General features: G+C 42.3%; 1 protein-coding gene across 6 annotated transcripts in view; it reads left to right on the top strand.

Annotated features, from left to right (window-relative positions):
* EDC3 (enhancer of mRNA decapping 3) overlaps nucleotides 1–16,562 on the top strand; it is a 55,376-nt gene that overhangs the window by 26,707 nt on the left and 12,107 nt on the right. For all 6 annotated transcript variants that reach the window (XM_057723329.1, XM_057723327.1, XM_057723331.1 and 3 more), the window contains one exon: nucleotides 7,546–7,881. In XM_057723329.1, coding sequence (XP_057579312.1) covers nucleotides 7,546–7,881 — 336 coding nt within the window. The remainder of the gene's footprint in view (nucleotides 1–7,545; nucleotides 7,882–16,562) is intronic.

Below are 16,562 nucleotides of genomic sequence, written 5' to 3'. Positions count from 1 at the left end.
TGTTGGTGGGGTTCCCCCCGCCCCCCCAGTACTTCCGTACTTCCTGGCACTACAAGATGCTCCAAGTTTATCTTCTGTATTTCCTGCCCCAGCCCTAGAATCAGCCATGTCTCTAAGGAGCCCTGTTCCCTTTTATTGGAGAATGGTATTACAAACCACAGTCTAGGCACTAGGTATGCTCATTGCTACTGGGTGTTGCCCTTTCAGCTGACATAGCAGAAAAATATACACATATATGTGTATACTTAACCAGTGTATATACACATATCTGTAAATACTTGTATATGTAACCTTCAGTACTCTATTAAGCTAAATATGAATTCATCCTGATGTGTCCAAGTCTAATCCATTATCACATAGATCATCCTAGCCTCTTCCTTTTCTTATCTGTTCTCTCTCCCTCCAACAGTGAGAAACCCATACTGTCTGCCATCCGTTGACTTAAATTATTCAATTCCAGTATACAGTATCAGAATTACTAACCCTAACCCATATTCCCACCCCCTTCATTGACTTGCTTTTATATATATATATATATAAAATGTTTCATATATATATATATTTGGATATATATATATTGGCTATATTGGGTCTGTTGCTGCATGCAGGCTTTTTCTCTAGTTGTGGTGAGCGGGGGCTACTTTTCATTGTGGTGCATGGGCTCTAGGCACGTGGGCTTCACTAGTTGCAGCACGCAGCTTCAGTAGTTGTGGCACCCACGCTTAGTTGCTCTGGGGCATGTGGGATCTCAGACCAGGGATTGAACCCATGTCCCCTGCATCTGCAGGCAGATTCTTAACCACTGTGCCACCAAGGAAGTCCCTGTTTCATATATTTGTAACAGATTGTTTCCTTACAGTCTGCATTCCATCCTGGGATCCTCCAACCTCTTCAGTGATTTTTTTTTTTTTTTTGCATACATTAAACCTTACTCTTTGTGCTCTAAACTTCTGTGGGTTTTAACAAATACAGTGTCTTGTATCTGTCATTACACTACTGTGCAGAATCCCCTGTGTTTCACCTATTCAGTCCTTCTCTATTTCCCTCCGTGACTGCCCACCATCCCCTACCCCCCAAAAACTACTGATCTTTTACCATCTACCTCTAGTTTTGCCATTTCCAAAATATCACATAATTAAAATCACACAGTATGTAGCCTTTTCGTAGTATCTTCTTTCACTTAATAATATGTATTTAAGGTTGATCCAAGTCTTTTTGTGGCTTGATAGCTCATTTCTTTTCATTGCTGAGTAATATTCAGTTGAATGGATATATCAAAGTTGGTTTGTCTGCTTACCTGTTGAGGGGCATCTTGGTTGCCTCCCGCTTTGGAAGATTATGAATAAAGTTGCTGTAAGTGTTTGTGTGCAGGCTTTATGTGGACATAGGTTTTTTAGATGAGTTGGGTAAACACCTAGGAGTGTGATTGCTGAATGTTATAGTGAGACTATCAGTTTGTTTTTCTTTTTTTCCCGTTACTAACAATTGTAGCAACTTTCTTGAAAGAGTACAGTTAACTTCAAAACAAGTAATGTATTTGATCTTTAACAAGTCACTCTGATATAGTAAAAAGTGGGGTCACTCTCAAAATTTGATGCTTTTTCTGCTTTTGCTGTTTAATCCATTCCTCTTTCCTAGATTATTAACTGCATGTAAATAAGGTAAAGAGATCACAGGCAGTAAAATGTTGGATTCTGTTTCTGAGAATTTCTTTTGAATCCAGATTTATGTGGAAAATGTCCGTGGCCTGGGAATTTGATGATGAGATATGGCTCAGAATAGGTTTGTGATAGAAAGCAGAGTTACATTTATTTATCTGATCAGTGAACCCTGTAAGATAAGTAGAAAGGTCTGCTGGAGACTGACTGACTTCGCATTTATGTAGCATTTTAAGGGTTCCAAGGAAATAGGTTGGTTTCTTCCCACCACAGTTGTAATGTGTCAATAGGTTATTAATTTTTTTTCCATTGACGAGAGAGAAATGGAGATTAAGTATTTTTCTCATTAGAGATCTGCAAATCACATTTCCTCTGAAATATGTACGTTGATGTTGAGACTAGTAGATTGATAAAGCCAGAAGAATATAATATCTCATTGATTCTGGCTTTTGATTGTTCTTTCAGGGTTAGTAATGAGTTGTTGAGGGATTTGTTGTTTCTAGTTACCTAGTTCAACATTGATGAGAGATTTAGTGCAAGCAGATTTTAATCTCTTCTTTTAAGTTGGGGGGTGGGAGTGTGGTTATAAAGAATAGTTTCTATGACCTTGGTCATTGAACTGACCACTCAGAATATTTGTCAAGTATCGATAGATGAATGGAACATCAGTCCCAGGGAGCAGAGGGAAACATCTTGAGGCCTGTTATATGGTCTGTTTAGTGTAACAGTGATCCCGCCATCTAAGGTCCTACAGTTATTTTTTGCTAAGTTTTCATGGTCCTTCTGAGGTCCTAATATGACTTTTTTTTTTTAAATAAATTTATTTATTTATTGGCTGTATTGGGTCTTTGTTGCTGCACATGGGCTTTCTCCAGTTGTGGCAAGTGGGGGCTACTCTTCATTGTGGTGCACAGGCTCCTCATTGTGGTGGCTTCTCTTGTTGTGGAGCATGGGCTCCAGAGCACAGGCTCCGTAGTTGTAGTGCACAGTCTTAATTGCTCTACAGCATATGGTATCTTCCTGGGGCAGGGATCGAACCTGTGTCCCCTGCATTGGCAGGCAGATTCTTAACCACTGCGCCACCTAGGAAGTGCCCTAATGTGACTTCTTAACCTCCTTGGATGTGGTTCATATAACCGACAGACTTGAAAACCCTGGTGCTGCTGCTGGAGCCCAAGAAGTTAACTGATTACCAGGGCCTAGAATTTGGGAGTTGAAAAGAGGGTACCAGATACTCTTGGGAACCTTCTCACAAAGCCCATTGAGTCTGGTACTAAAACATTTGTAATTTGACCTTCGGGTGCCCTTTAGCGTGCTAAGTGCAGGACAGAGTTCCCCTTTACAATGTGTGTGTGACAAAACCCAATAAATAAGTGGCACTGAGTGTTACACAACAATGGGTTTGTTATCAGTCATCCTGGCCAAAGGGCCTCTGTGCCAAAGGCTGGCAGCAAAATGGCACAGGAAGGAGGCCAGCCTCTAGTATTAACACACACTTGGCCCTTGTAACTGAAAGGTAAAGAAATCTGGGAAGCACTGTTTATCTGTTCCAAGGGAAGTGCTTTTCTCTCCCAGTGGCCAAAGGCCAGTTTAATACAGAGCCAGGCCCTTTGGGCTGAGTAAAGCCAAGTATTGAGACAGCCTATTCACCCAGGACTTCCAATATTTGTTTTTTTTTTTTTTTTTTTTTTAATTTATTTATTTATTTATTTTTTTTTTTTATTTTTTGGCACACGGGCTTAGTTGCTCCGTGGCATGTGGGATCTTCCTGGAGCTGGGATTGAACCCATGACCTCTGCATTGGCAGGCGGATTCTTAACCACTGCGCCACCTAGGAAGCCCCCCAATATTTGTTTTAAAGTACGAGGAAAGGGAAGAATAAGAGACAACTGAGCATGTTAGCCTGCCTTTCATTTACTTTACATTCTCTTATCTTTGTCTTGCTGACCTGTGATGTCGGTATTTCCTCTTGGAAATTTTTTTCACTGTCTGCTTTCCTCACGGTATTTGGAACATAGCTGATCCTTAGTGTATCTTTGTCCAGTGAATGAATGGAAAGTCTGTATTCAGAGGGAGCATGAGAAAATACCTGATACTTTCTAAAGTCAGGACTTTGGGTTTGTAAGTTATGTTTGTAGAGTCTGTGGCCAAGACACAAATGACTTCCCATGTTGCTTCTTTTGCGCTGTATTCTCTACCATTGATTAACTGCTTGTCTTGATCTGTCACTGTGAGGGGTCCAGGGTAGTTCATGCTGGACGTGACTGGACTCCTTTCTCCTGAAGCCCTCGCCTCATACTCCTTCTTGTGTTATTGCTGACAACTTCATCTTCCTGTCCTTTTCAGTCACGCGACACACTTGGCATAGTTTTTGGTAGCTCCCTTTCTTTCTCACAGTTAGTCTCAAGTTGTCTTTTCTTTTATAACCTCTTTAGAATCCTTTGTTGTTTGTTTGGGGGGTGTGTTTTGTTTTTGATGTGGCTCTTTTGATTTCTTAACTCACCAGAGATTTTTGTATACTTATGGTGGACCAGGCATAGTGTTGACTGACAGGTCTGAATGACAAGTGACACACTTAATACCTTGAATAAAACAGAGATTCAGAGAATTCTGTTAGATTCAGTTAATTAAAAAAAAAATTTTTTTTTTTTTTTTAATGGCAGTCATAGCTGAAGAGAACACCTCTGAGAGGCGTGACGTAGAGCAGGGTAAGCAAACTTTTTCTGTAAAGGATCAGATATTAAATATTTTAGGCTTTGCAGGCTATAAGGTCTCTGTCTCAAACATTTAATTTTGTCTTTATAGCACAAAAGCAGCCTTAGACAATATGTAGACAAATGAATGTGACTGTGTTCCAGTAAAACTTTATTTACAGAAACAGGCAGTGTTTGGGCTGGATTTGGCCCCAGGACTATGATGTAGAGTATAAACTTAGGGTGAAGTTAATCGGTGGTAGTCCATATGGATTCATGTTTGGAATAACCTTGATTACTTTTTAATTTGGGAGGCTATCTTCTTAGATCTGTAGATTAATTTTTAAAAACATTCTGGTTAAAGAAGTCTGTAAGAGGAATAGAGGAAGTGTTATCTCTGCCACTCTCTTGTTCACTTGTGATTGCATTGTTATTATTATCTTTAATACATAGCTTTTTTATAGGCATCTTTTAAAGCCACTTACTCATTTTTGTATGCGTTAGTAGTTAAAAATGTATATAGTTGCACAATAATGTGAATGTACTTAATGCCATTGAACTGTACATTTAAAAATGGTTTAAATGGTAAATTGTCTGTTATGTATATTTTACCATAATTTAAAATTTTTGGTGTAAATCCACTTGGATGGACGCACTTCTTGTTGTGGAACATCACTCATTCCTCAGATAGCTCAAATACTGGCAGTGATTGGGTGGCAGGAAACCTCTTAAGGGTGCCAATCTGCATCTGTACATTAAGTTCATAAGGCTTAATTTCTTCCTGTTTTTAGTTAAAAGAAAAAGTAAATAAAATATTCAGTATCTTCTCCATGCATCCCAGTGGATCGTCCTTTGCACTCCTGGGTATCCACACAACCACTGGAGAGAGACCACTGGGTCAGAGACCTGTTTCCTAATATTGATTTAATTGTATTGATTTATTATTGAGCAAATACATTGATAATCCTGCAAACTGGACTTTTTCTCTAATTCTTCCCTTGCCTGCATATATAGGTAATAGTGTTATTCTGACCTTGTGTTTTTGTGCTTGCTCTCCCATTCTTAATGCAACTCTGTTTTCTCATCCATATTTCTATAGCACTTTATATAAGCTTCTATTATAATTCTCATCATATTGTATTTTAGTCATTTGCCTATATATCTCTCCTTCGTTTTTGAGTAGCATGTCTTGGTTATGTACTATGTTCCTGATACCTAGCTGTGGCACACAGTGTGCTCTCACCAAATGTTTTTATCAAATTATTGGAACTAGAACTTAACCCAAACTTTGACAGGCTTCTCAGTGGTTCGTAATCTCAACTGTTTATGGTGACTTCAGTCCACTCTTCTTCCCTTCATAAGTTTGGTCAGCCTGATTTTTTTCAGAGGCCTGAATCACATCTTTACTGCCAGCATAGCCCTTTTCCATACCAGTATTTGGCATTAGGAAGACTTAGACATAAGTTTTATTTGCATAGTACACATCTTTCAGAATAATTATTGTAATTGATCTTGCTCATGTCGATTGATTCGTTAAACAAATATTTATTGCCTGACTGCTATGTACTAAGAACCCTGCTGGGGGTACCACAGCGAGCATTTTACATACAAGGAAATTGGGAAGTTGAATGAGGTATAAGGTTATAGAACATATTAATGACAGAATTGCAGCTAGATCCTAGGTCTCCTGACTCACAGTCCACTGGGTAGAGGGAGTTGCTGTGAGAAAGGTTAGAGCAGTGTAGTTGGGGCAATATGTGCGAGGGGATTTGCTCGTGAACATCCTAACTGCTACTTGAGTGTTTCCTTTTTTTTTTTAAGATTTATTTTTTATTTATTTTTGGCATTGGGCCTTCATTGCTGCACACGGGCTGTCTCTAGTTGTGGCAAGCAGGGGTTACTCTTCGTTGCAGTGCACGGGCTTCTCATTGCAGGTGGCATCTCTCGTTGTGGAGCATGGGCTCTAGGTGCACAGGCTTCAGTAGTTGTGGCACGTGGGCTCAGTAGTTGTGGCTCGCGGGCTCTAGAACTCAGGCTCAGTAGTTGCTCCACCGCTTGTGGGATCTTCCCAGACCAGGGATCAAACCCGTGCCCCCTGTGTCGGCAGGCAGATTCTTAACCACTGCACCACCAGGGAAATCCCTCTACTTGAGTATTTTCAATAATTGAGGCACTCAGTCTCATAGAAGGAAATATGTTTACTCAGACTATGTTGGAGGTTCCGTTTGGCCTACCAGTCACCTGGTCCACCCTTTCAGGGTGATCAGATGGAGATCAAACTATAGACTCAGTTCAGGATTCTCTGGGAAGGGATGGTTTGGAGAATTCTGTGGGTTCTTCTGCCTTGGCTGCTACAGGAGTAGTTGACTGATGTGTGATAGCTAAACAGAGCCTCAGAGACAGAGAGTGACTGACTGCTGTGGTGTTGATTTGCGTCTTGTTGTGGCCTCTACAGGGTCAGGTCAGTATGGTCCTTTGTCATCATTTGATGGTTCAGAAATTGCTTACCCACAAGTGATAAAATTTTGAGAAAAGAGATCACATTAACCAAAAGATCTAAAAACAGGCCTTTAAGTCAAAATATATCAACTTACTGTGGTAGATGTATATCTGGCTCAAGATCTGGAATCTGTCTAAATCCAGGGATTCCCTCCTCCTGGGGTCTAGCCTGAGACTGAGTTAAAAAATCAGAAGATTGCTTGCTTGGTAAGCATGGAATTCAGAGCCACTTGAATAGGATCTTCCTGTGAGCTTCAGGTTATGAGGACTTGGCCTTCTTTTACTCTGGGGGTATTTCTCTCTTAATCAGCTGCTGGACATTCAGCATCAAATCACCCAGACCTGTGGGAAGAGATGGCTGTATTCTTGCCCTTCCGCTTTTTTGATAATATTCAGTTGTCAAAAAAGCCTCAGTCATTACCAATTCCCTTATGAAGGGCAGAGCTTAAGATTTCCAGGAATACTGCTTATTTCATGTTCATTATTTCTTGGGTAATATATGAAGTCTGTTATTCCATGAGATTTATGGTCATTTGTGCTGCTTAACATGATTTAGGAATCGCTTTACCTTATTTGCCTTATACCATTTTCACATTGATTCCTGTAACACTGTCCATAAAGGACTAATGTATTTTCCACTTCCACTGAGCACTTTCTGTGGCCACACTGACTTTAGTCCCTATTTTGTTCTCCAGGGTCATCTAGTAGCAGGCACCCAAATCAGGCAACTCCAAAGAAAAGTGGCTTAAAGAATGGCCAAATGAAGAATAAAGACGACGAGTGCTTTGGGGATGATATTGAGGAGATGCCAGACACAGATTTTGATTTTGAAGGGAACCTGGCCCTTTTTGACAAGGCAGCTGTGTTTGAGGAGATTGATACTTATGAGAGGAGAAGTGGAACCCGTTCTCGGGGCATCCCAAATGAGAGGCCTACTCGGTACCGCCACGATGAAAACATCCTGGAGTCAGAGCCCATTGTCTACCGACGGATCACGGTGCCCCACAACGTGAGCAAGGAGTTCTGCACGGGTAAGTTAGCCCCATGTCCCACTGGCTGCTCTTCCCTCTTTTGTTTTTCTAATACTTGAAACAAAATGACCCAGATTCTGAGTCAGAGTCTTGTAGGAGTTAACTCAAGTGGCATGGTGGTTGGCCCCTTATATTGTCTTTTAGAGATTGTGGCCAGTGTAGCATCCTGCCTACCACTGGCTTGGGGGTAGAGGCTGATTGCTCTGCATCTCCGTTTATATCCTATACCTGGCAGGATCTGGTCTGCTGTTCATAAAGTGTGTTATATAACAACGAAAGGCATAGAGGCTATCTAGATTGACATAGATCTGTTTTCACGTTGACTTCCCTATTACTGCCTATAGATTTTACCAGAAGTTCAACTTTACTTCACTGCTTATTTGCTGGAGTAAGAAATAGTCAGAGCTGAGTGGTTGAAACCATTGGCTAAAATTAGGGTTTCAGTAAATTACATTTGTTTACTACACTGCCCTCATCTCCTGCTAGCCCTGGTCGTTGAGGGCTGCCTAGTCATAATGCTCATGTGACAGAGTAGTGCCGTGGTAGTTGTGTAGGTCACTGTGTATGAGAGTCTCGTCTGTTAACTCAGTGATTTTTAAGTTTCTTTTTTTTTTTTTTAAGCATTGGGAGAATCTTTTCTTCAAACATGGCATTTGAGGCAGCGGTGGGGCAGGTGGTCTACCTCATCCCTGTTTCTGTCCCTTCCCCCCAGATTTGTTATTAACGGGGCTTCTTGGAATACCGATTGAAGCGATTGTTATTAAATGACCTTAGGAGCGAATGGGGAGATCATAATCACTTTAGGAAGTATGGCAATCATTTTGGCTTGAAGTCTTGTATATAGGGAATATAAATCTTGAATGCTAGTAGCAGTTACAGGAAGATTTGTGGAGACAGCTTACTTACATTTGGGGGAAATCAGGGATATGGCATGGCATTTTTGTAGACAGCAATAGGGTTCTGTTGTATTTCGTTTTGCTGAGTTTAAAAGCTTCCGTGTGAAAAAGGAAAAAAGCAGATTGTCAGGTTAAGAAAGACTACTAATTTATCTTTCACTATGAGACGCTAGCAGGCATGCCTCTTTACTAAAGTAGTTTCCTTAAGTGACACCGACAGTGTGACTTGTTGAACACCTTTGATTTTTACCATCTGTGTTAAGGCAAACACCCTTCCTCTGAATCAGGCTTAATTTGAATTGCCCAGTTTTAAGCTTTTCAAAGGCAGCTATCATCCAGCAGGTCTGGTAGTATACTCAGATCTTGCCATCCATCCATTTTTGACCTCTCTCCTTTTTACTCCCCTTTTAGCAGCAAAATAAGCTGCCTCTATTGGTAACTCTCTGGAAGCCGAGGTAGTTGGGTCATGCCATGTGTGATTTCCCTGAAATTCCTGAGCTTGGGGCGATTATAGCCTGCCTTGGAGTGAAGTGGCTGAAAGGGAGAGAGTAGCTGTAAGAATCAGGAAAGATTCTCAGATCTAAAAGAGCCTAAGAAAACATTTGCCAAAGTAGACAACAGAAGAGGTGGGAATTGTTCCTTACTACATACTCCATCTCCCCAGCTTGATCTTCACACTTTGTTTAACTTAATGACAGAAGTGAAAGTTCCCTCCTCTCATATTTTTCCAGAATTGCCATTAACAGACATGCTACAAACCACAGGTGCTAGGCATTGGCCAAGAACTGCGGTACGGCGGCTTTGGTGTGTAGCAACCAGTTACATTTCACTGGAGCGTGATAGTGAGGGGACAGGAGGCCCTGTGGCCTCATGCCATCTGGTTTTTCTCTTTGTCCTCAGCAGTGGTGAGGAGTGGAAACGAAGTCCTTTTGCCAAGCAGGGTCTATGCTGGAAAGAGAGCGAGCAAGCAGTTACCTTGCTGAACAGCTTCTTATCTCTTCTCCAGCTCCAGCGCACAAACCTCAAAGCAGGTTTTTACTCAGTGTTATTCTTTTAGTGCCTGGCTGGGGACACTTTTCCAATTGGATCTACCATTCAAATGTTAGTATCAGAATAAGGCAAACTATCTGGAATATGTGGGGAAACAAGCTAGGACCAAAAAATGTGTTAGGTTACTTGATCACCTAGTGTAATTTTCTCATTTTACCGATTGAGGACATTGAGGTCCAGAGAGGTAAAGGCTCTTACAAACCTTATCTGTCATATTTTGTTTCCTTTTCTGAGTGCGGGTAGGTTACAGAGAAAGAAGGATATAAGAAGGGCAGTTTAATGGCAATTAGACTGTGTATAGTCTTTTCTCTTTAGTATTCCATCAGGAATAGACCAACTTAGATCAGCAGTTGTAGAGTGTGGTTTGGCTAGTTCCCCAATCTAGGCTTGTGGCATTCATGTCCTAGAACCCCGAATACTTATTTTCTGCTAATTCCCAGAGTAACGAAAGAACAACATGTTTACTACCCATTTGGTAATGGCTTGGGTTTCAGGATTCTGGCAGCTTGCTGCTGGTGTCCTGCACATGGACCGCATGCTGAGTGGTGTCAACAGTTCCTAAGCTATTCTTCTCCAGTTGCTCATACCCCTCTTGGCAGTACTCTCTGCCACCTGTGTGTGTGGAGGGGCGGGGCAGTGTTATAAAATGTCTATTGATTGGGAAAACACATTCAGGAAGCAGCTAAATTTAGCCCTTTGTTTAACCCAAATCTTTTCTCTCTGGAAAGCCCCTTTGGGTCCTTTAACAGTGCTGCTGTCTCCAACAGATTGTCACACATTCCTCCAGCTTTGACCTATGCTGCTAAATAATGGTATCCAGTGGTTGCATACATGTTAGTTAAGTGTGGCTTTAAAATCCTAGATGCATGTGAGCACTGTATGTTCAGAGGTGAGAGGTCCCCAAAGAACACCAATTAGGAGAATGGTAAGGCTTCAGAGAAGAGTCTTTGCTCGACATTGATAATATTCTAAAAGTAATAGTTAAGACAGTTTGGGCCAGTCAGAACACTGTGCTTACTGTATGTAAGTCACTCTAAGACAGTCCTTGCATCCAAGTGATTAAGATGTACTCGGAAATGGAAAGATACCATACATGCCTGGAGTTCAGTGAGGATATGGACATTAAATGCCCTGGGTGTTGAGAGGCAGGAGAGGTCCTGAAGGCTGGGCTGAACAGGGAAAGCTTCACAAAGGGAGTAGGACAGAAGCCTTGAAGCATAGGCAGCATTTCACCAGAGAGAAAGAGGAAGATAGTTATGGGTAGTCTGGGCAGGTGCTGATGAATAGTGTGGGAGATTGGCCATTGGCTGGTTTGGCCAGGGCAGAGATTTTTGTGTGGGGGAGTAGTAGAAGTTAAAAATAGTTTTAGACTAGAGCACAGGAGAGCCTGTGTGCTAACGCTGTCCCCTGTTTTATGGCCATGAGGAGCAACTGAAAGATTCTGGAAATGACATGATCCAAAATCTCTTTTAGGAAGATTTGTTAATCTTTAGGAAGACTGGTCTCATAATAGAATTCAGGGTAGAATTTGAAGAGAGAGACCAGAGCAGGAAGGTAAGTTAGGCTGATGACATAACTCATGTGCCAGAGTTTTCTGCCTCTGACTGGGAAGGAAGACAGGGATGAGAGAGCAGTAACACAGCGGAATTTGATGGGTTTGATGAGTGAAAGCAGGGGGAAGAGGGTTGAGTGAGCAGGAGAATTGAAAGGCGCCGTGTCTGTGGGGGTGAAGAGTGGCGGTGAGTCTAGCTGTGGGTAGATTGCATGAGTTTCTAATGGGCCAAGTCTACATGTTTTTGTGATTTTCTTCCTGCATTGCTTTGTGGCTGAACCCAGAGAAAGCAGTTAGTAGAGTTGCCACACTGAGTAACTTATTAATTCAGTATTAAAGGCTTCTATGAGGAGGCTTCTGTAGAGTCACAGAATTATGTATCCACGTGGGGACTGCTGAGCCTGTTCCCTTGTCTGTAAAGTGGGATAATACTTGTCAGTTAAATGAGATCATGTGGAAAGTAGCTAGTGCAATGCCCGGCTTATAATTATTATTCAGTCAGTATTTGACTTTAATGTGAATTGCAAAGGCTGTCTCTGTAAAGTTACTTCAAAGCATCAGCATTTGTAAAATTTTTACTATGTGTCAAGCACTGTTTTAGATACTCTGGGTAAGTCATTTTTCATCACCTCGGGGGCCTTAGAGTATAGGGTGACCAGGTGTGTAAACATACAAATAATAGAAGTGCGTACAAGATTTAGAGGTGGCAGAAAAGGAGAAGGGTAAGGGCCTGGTTCAGGTGAAACAGCATTATAACCAGCGTCATAATATTGAATGTTCATTGGGCATTTACTGTGTCCTGGGCACCATTCTAATCACTGCACATGCTTATCACAGTTAATTTTCATAACATCTCTATGATGTTGCACTGTTATCCCCTTTTTGTTATTATCCTCATTTTGCTGGAGTTAAATGTTCCAATAAATCTTTCACCAGGAATGACTTTAAAGTGTCTAGAATTCTTTATTCTCCCCCTGAGTTCTAATAAATTCTTTTCAGTTTCACTTATTCAGGAGCCCTTCGTTTTAGGTAGAATTCTGGTTTAATTTCCGCCATTTATTTTCCACTGTGTAGCCTTCTTTTGTCTTCAGGTATATAGAGCCAGATGGGAGGCAGCAGGGTGCTATTGGTACAGGCACTGCATCTCCACAGTTGTCCCATCGGCTTTGCTTGAAAGGTGTTGCTCTGCCTCCACACTGTGTCTGCTGAGGTTTGGGGAGTAGCAAGTGTATGAAGATGACTCCGAGTAGAGTTACTGCTTACCGTCTTGCAAAAGGATCAAGTCCAAGTTTGAATGTGGCACTCTGGTCTGAGCTCCCCTACTTCAACACCACTTACCCACGCTCATTTTTCTCAGTAAAAGCGGTTCTAGTTCTACTCTAAAGGGCAGTAGCTGGTGAAGCCACAGTTGCTTTGTTCTTGCTGCTTCTGGCCTGCCTCTTTATTCTTCAATTTGAGCTTCAGTGGGGATGTATCTTGCTCTCAGGACAAGCTCTGCTTTCACCATTCCAGGCTGTCGGTTGTGTTCCACAGCTGGCATTCCATTTCTGCCTCTGAGCCCTGGCTGCCTTCGTCTGCTTCTTGTCACCCAGAGTCCCTCAAGAAGTGTCCTAATGCTTTCAAGACCAGCAGTGTTTTCATCTCCTGAAGAACAGGTAATCAGGAAATCTGCTTTGGGTTCGTTTATGTGTTCAAAGGAATTCAGAACGAAATAAATCTTTGAGCTTAGAAGTGGCCGTTGAAGCGTTGTCCCCTGGGGTAGTGGAGACTGCCTTCAGTGGCTCCTGTGCTCCTGAGAGGATCCTTTTCACGTGGAGACGCGAGTGTCTGCGGCAGTGGAACCGGTCATGATCTCATTGCTTTTTCAAACCATTGACCCAACCCACAGGGGTTCTTGCCTTGATCTCCCTTCAACGCTCATTCCCCTTCCTGTGTTTACAGATTAGACCATGTGCTACAGGGATGCCATTCCCGGGGAGGTACCTCTTCTGCATTTCGTATCCTAAGAGAGCCACAGGGGAGACATGAGGAGGTAAATTCTAGGAGGTGTTCTGGACCAGAAAACCTGCACTAACAACATCTGTGCTCCTGCACCGAGTGCCACCACAACTTTTCATTGAGCACAGCTGATGAACCTAGTTTTTGAAATTGTGTCTCTGCATGCAAACTTCCTTGACAGTGACTTGATTGATTTGGGGAACCTCAGGTTCTAGCAGATCCTCCAGTGCCAGGAGTGGAGGGAGTAGTCAGTCCTTTTTTTCTTTTTTCTTTTTTAATTATTTTTTTTATTGGCTGTGTTGGGTCTTTGTTGCTGCGCACGGGCTTTCTCTAGTTGTGCCGCGCAGAGGCTACTCTTCGTTGTGGTGTGTGGGCTCCTCATTGTGGTGGTTTCTTTTGTTGTGGAGCAAGGGCTCTAGGAGCATGGGCTTCAGTAGTTGCAACACACAGGCTCAATAGTTGTGGTGCACGGGCTTAGTTGCTCCGTGGCATTTGGTATCTTCCCAGACCAGGGCTCAAACCCGTGTCCCCTGCATTGGCAGGTGGATTCTTAACCACTGCACCACCAGGGAAGTCCAGTAGTCAGTCCTTTTAACGTGGAATCCTTCAGAGTGTGTGGGCCTGGGTAATCAGGTGGACACTTGTGCTTGGCCTGAACGGCTTGGTTGTGGTCATTGGCACTCTCATGAGGTTTTAGAGCAGTACTGTTAAGACAGGTGTCTTGGCTTAGACTCTTCCCCCAGTAATGAACACTTGTGTTTCCTGCAGTCCTTCTACTGGAAAAGGTCTCATGGCAGCTTGTTGCCAGAGTTTAAGCTCAGACTCAGGGCTGTGGGATCTGGAGCCAGCACATTATAGCCTGACACCTGAGTTTTGATGAAGGTGCCCATTGGTCATTTTAGAAACTGAGTTGGTCTCTGCGATTGTGACCTTTTTGCTATTATGTGCTCTTTGCCATTTCGCAGCCACAGGTGTCTAGTCAGAGCAAGGAAGCGGCTTGATTGCAGTATATCCATCGTCCTCGTTAAATTCAACATATCAAAGCTAAGTCAGTCATTCACCCCCACCCATATCTTTGACTCCTTAGCATTCCCATTTCTTTCAGTGGAATCACCATTCTTTCAGTGTCCAGCTTGAAACTTTGTGGGCATTTTTGCCTGTTCCTTCTCATAAAAATTCATGACTAGAAAGAACCCTGGAGGCCATTTTTTTCTAATTTAATAACACAGGGATGCCTTCTGACAAGGAGTTTTCCTTTATCCTCAGTATTCATTCTGACTCCAGATTCTCTTCTTCCTCACAGTAGCCCTTGAAGTTGTCATGACCTTTTAGTTTCTTGTGCTACCCCACAGGTTCCCTTTGTCCCTTGAAATCAATTCTACATGGCTTTCTGCCCTTGTTTTCTAGCCCTGTCAACTTCATCCTGTGTAAAACAACTTGGCTTTTAATGCCTTCTGAAGTCTGTCTCTGCCCACTACTCTGAGCTAGCCTTCACATCAGCCTCTGGGCTCCAGGCAGCAAAGTTTTCATCTGCTCATCCCACACCCATGCCAGCCTCTGTGACTTTGTTCATGGTTCTTCCCCCACCTCGAATGCTCTCTCTTTTCTATCATTGTGACTATAATTCTGCCTGTCTTTCAGGGCATATATAAGATTGAGGATTTGACACTACCTGCAGCTCCTGGTTTGAAATCCATATTTTACACTTGTGGTCAGGATAACACAGTTTTGTGTTCTCAGATATTTGCACATACATATTTTTTGTTTCCAGCTAGGTTGTAAGACTAGGAATGTGGTTTGTTTTCATATTCTTTTTGTTCTGTTTCCTGCCATTCCCCACCTCACCACTGACTTGATGTGTTATTACTCTGCAAACATTTGTTGAGCATATTTGGAGGCACTTAACTCTCTTTTTTTCTCAACTTTTTATATTGAAAAAAATTTGAAACTTTCAGAAAAGTTGCTAGAATAGTATAATGAACAACCATATGTCCTTCATTTAGATTCACCAATTAACATTTTGCCACATTTACTTTTTTTTTTTAATTTATTTTTGGCTGCTTTGGGTCTTCGTTGCTGTGCATGGGCTTTCTCTAGTTGTGGTGAGTGGGGGCTGCCCTTCGCTTTGGTGCACAGGCTTCTCATTGTGGTGGCTTCTCTTGTTGCGGAGCACGGGCTCTAGGCACGCGGGCTTTGGTAGTTGTGGCTCGTGGGCTCTAGAGCGCAGGCTCAGTAGTTGTGGCGCACGGGCTTAGTTGCTCCTTGGCATGTGGGATCCTCCCGGACCAGGGCTCAAACTCACAACCCCTGCATTGGCAGCTAGATTCCCAACCACTGCACCACCAAGGAAGCCCCACATTTACTTTCTGTAAATACACACACACATACACAACCCTGAACAATTTGAGATTTACTTTCATTACGTTGCACCCCTAAACACTTCCATATGTATTCAGTAGGATGTTGCTCTCTACAGCCACACTGCAAGATTGCTCTCAGGAAATTTAAAATTAATACAAAGGTATTATCTAATATACATTCCATATGCAAAGGTTTCCAGTTGTCCCAGTCATGGCCTTTATAGTTGTATTTTGGATCAACTGTTGCATGTTACATTTAGTTGTCAGATCTCTTTCACTTCCTTTAACCAGGACAGTTCCCACAACTTTTGTTCTTTTGTGATATTGACATTTGTGAAGAGTCTAGGCCAGTTGATTTGCAGAATACCCCTTAGTTTTGATTTATTGTTTCCTTTTGATGTGATCCCTGTTAAACATTTTTTCCAGGATTTTGGTGGGGCCCTGTCTCTCAGGGCATTACATCATAGAGGACACAGTGTCAGTTTGTCCCGTCACTGAGGCTAGTTTGATCACTTGGTAAGGTGTTGTCCTACAGATTTCTTCTTTGTGGAGATACTTTTCTTCTTTGTAACTAATGAGTAATCTTGTCAGGAAGTCCTTTACCTTTTGAGTGCAAAGCTTGTTCCAGTAGAGCTTTTTTTTTTTTTTTTTTAATTAATTAATTATTTTTATTGGCTGCATTGTGTCTTTGTTGCTGCACACAGCTTTCTCTAGTTGCGGCGAGCGGGGGCTACTCTTCATTGTGGTGTGCAGGCTTCTCATTGTGGTGATTTCTCTTGTTGCGGAGCATGGGCTCTAGGCATGCAGGCTTCAGTAATTGCAGCA

Source organism: Hippopotamus amphibius, chromosome 2 (genome assembly GCF_030028045.1).
Source record: "Hippopotamus amphibius kiboko isolate mHipAmp2 chromosome 2, mHipAmp2.hap2, whole genome shotgun sequence".
NCBI lineage: Eukaryota > Metazoa > Chordata > Mammalia > Artiodactyla > Hippopotamidae > Hippopotamus > Hippopotamus amphibius.
The sequence above is the reverse complement of the archived record's forward strand: the minus strand, read 5'-3'. Positions and strand labels throughout refer to the sequence as shown.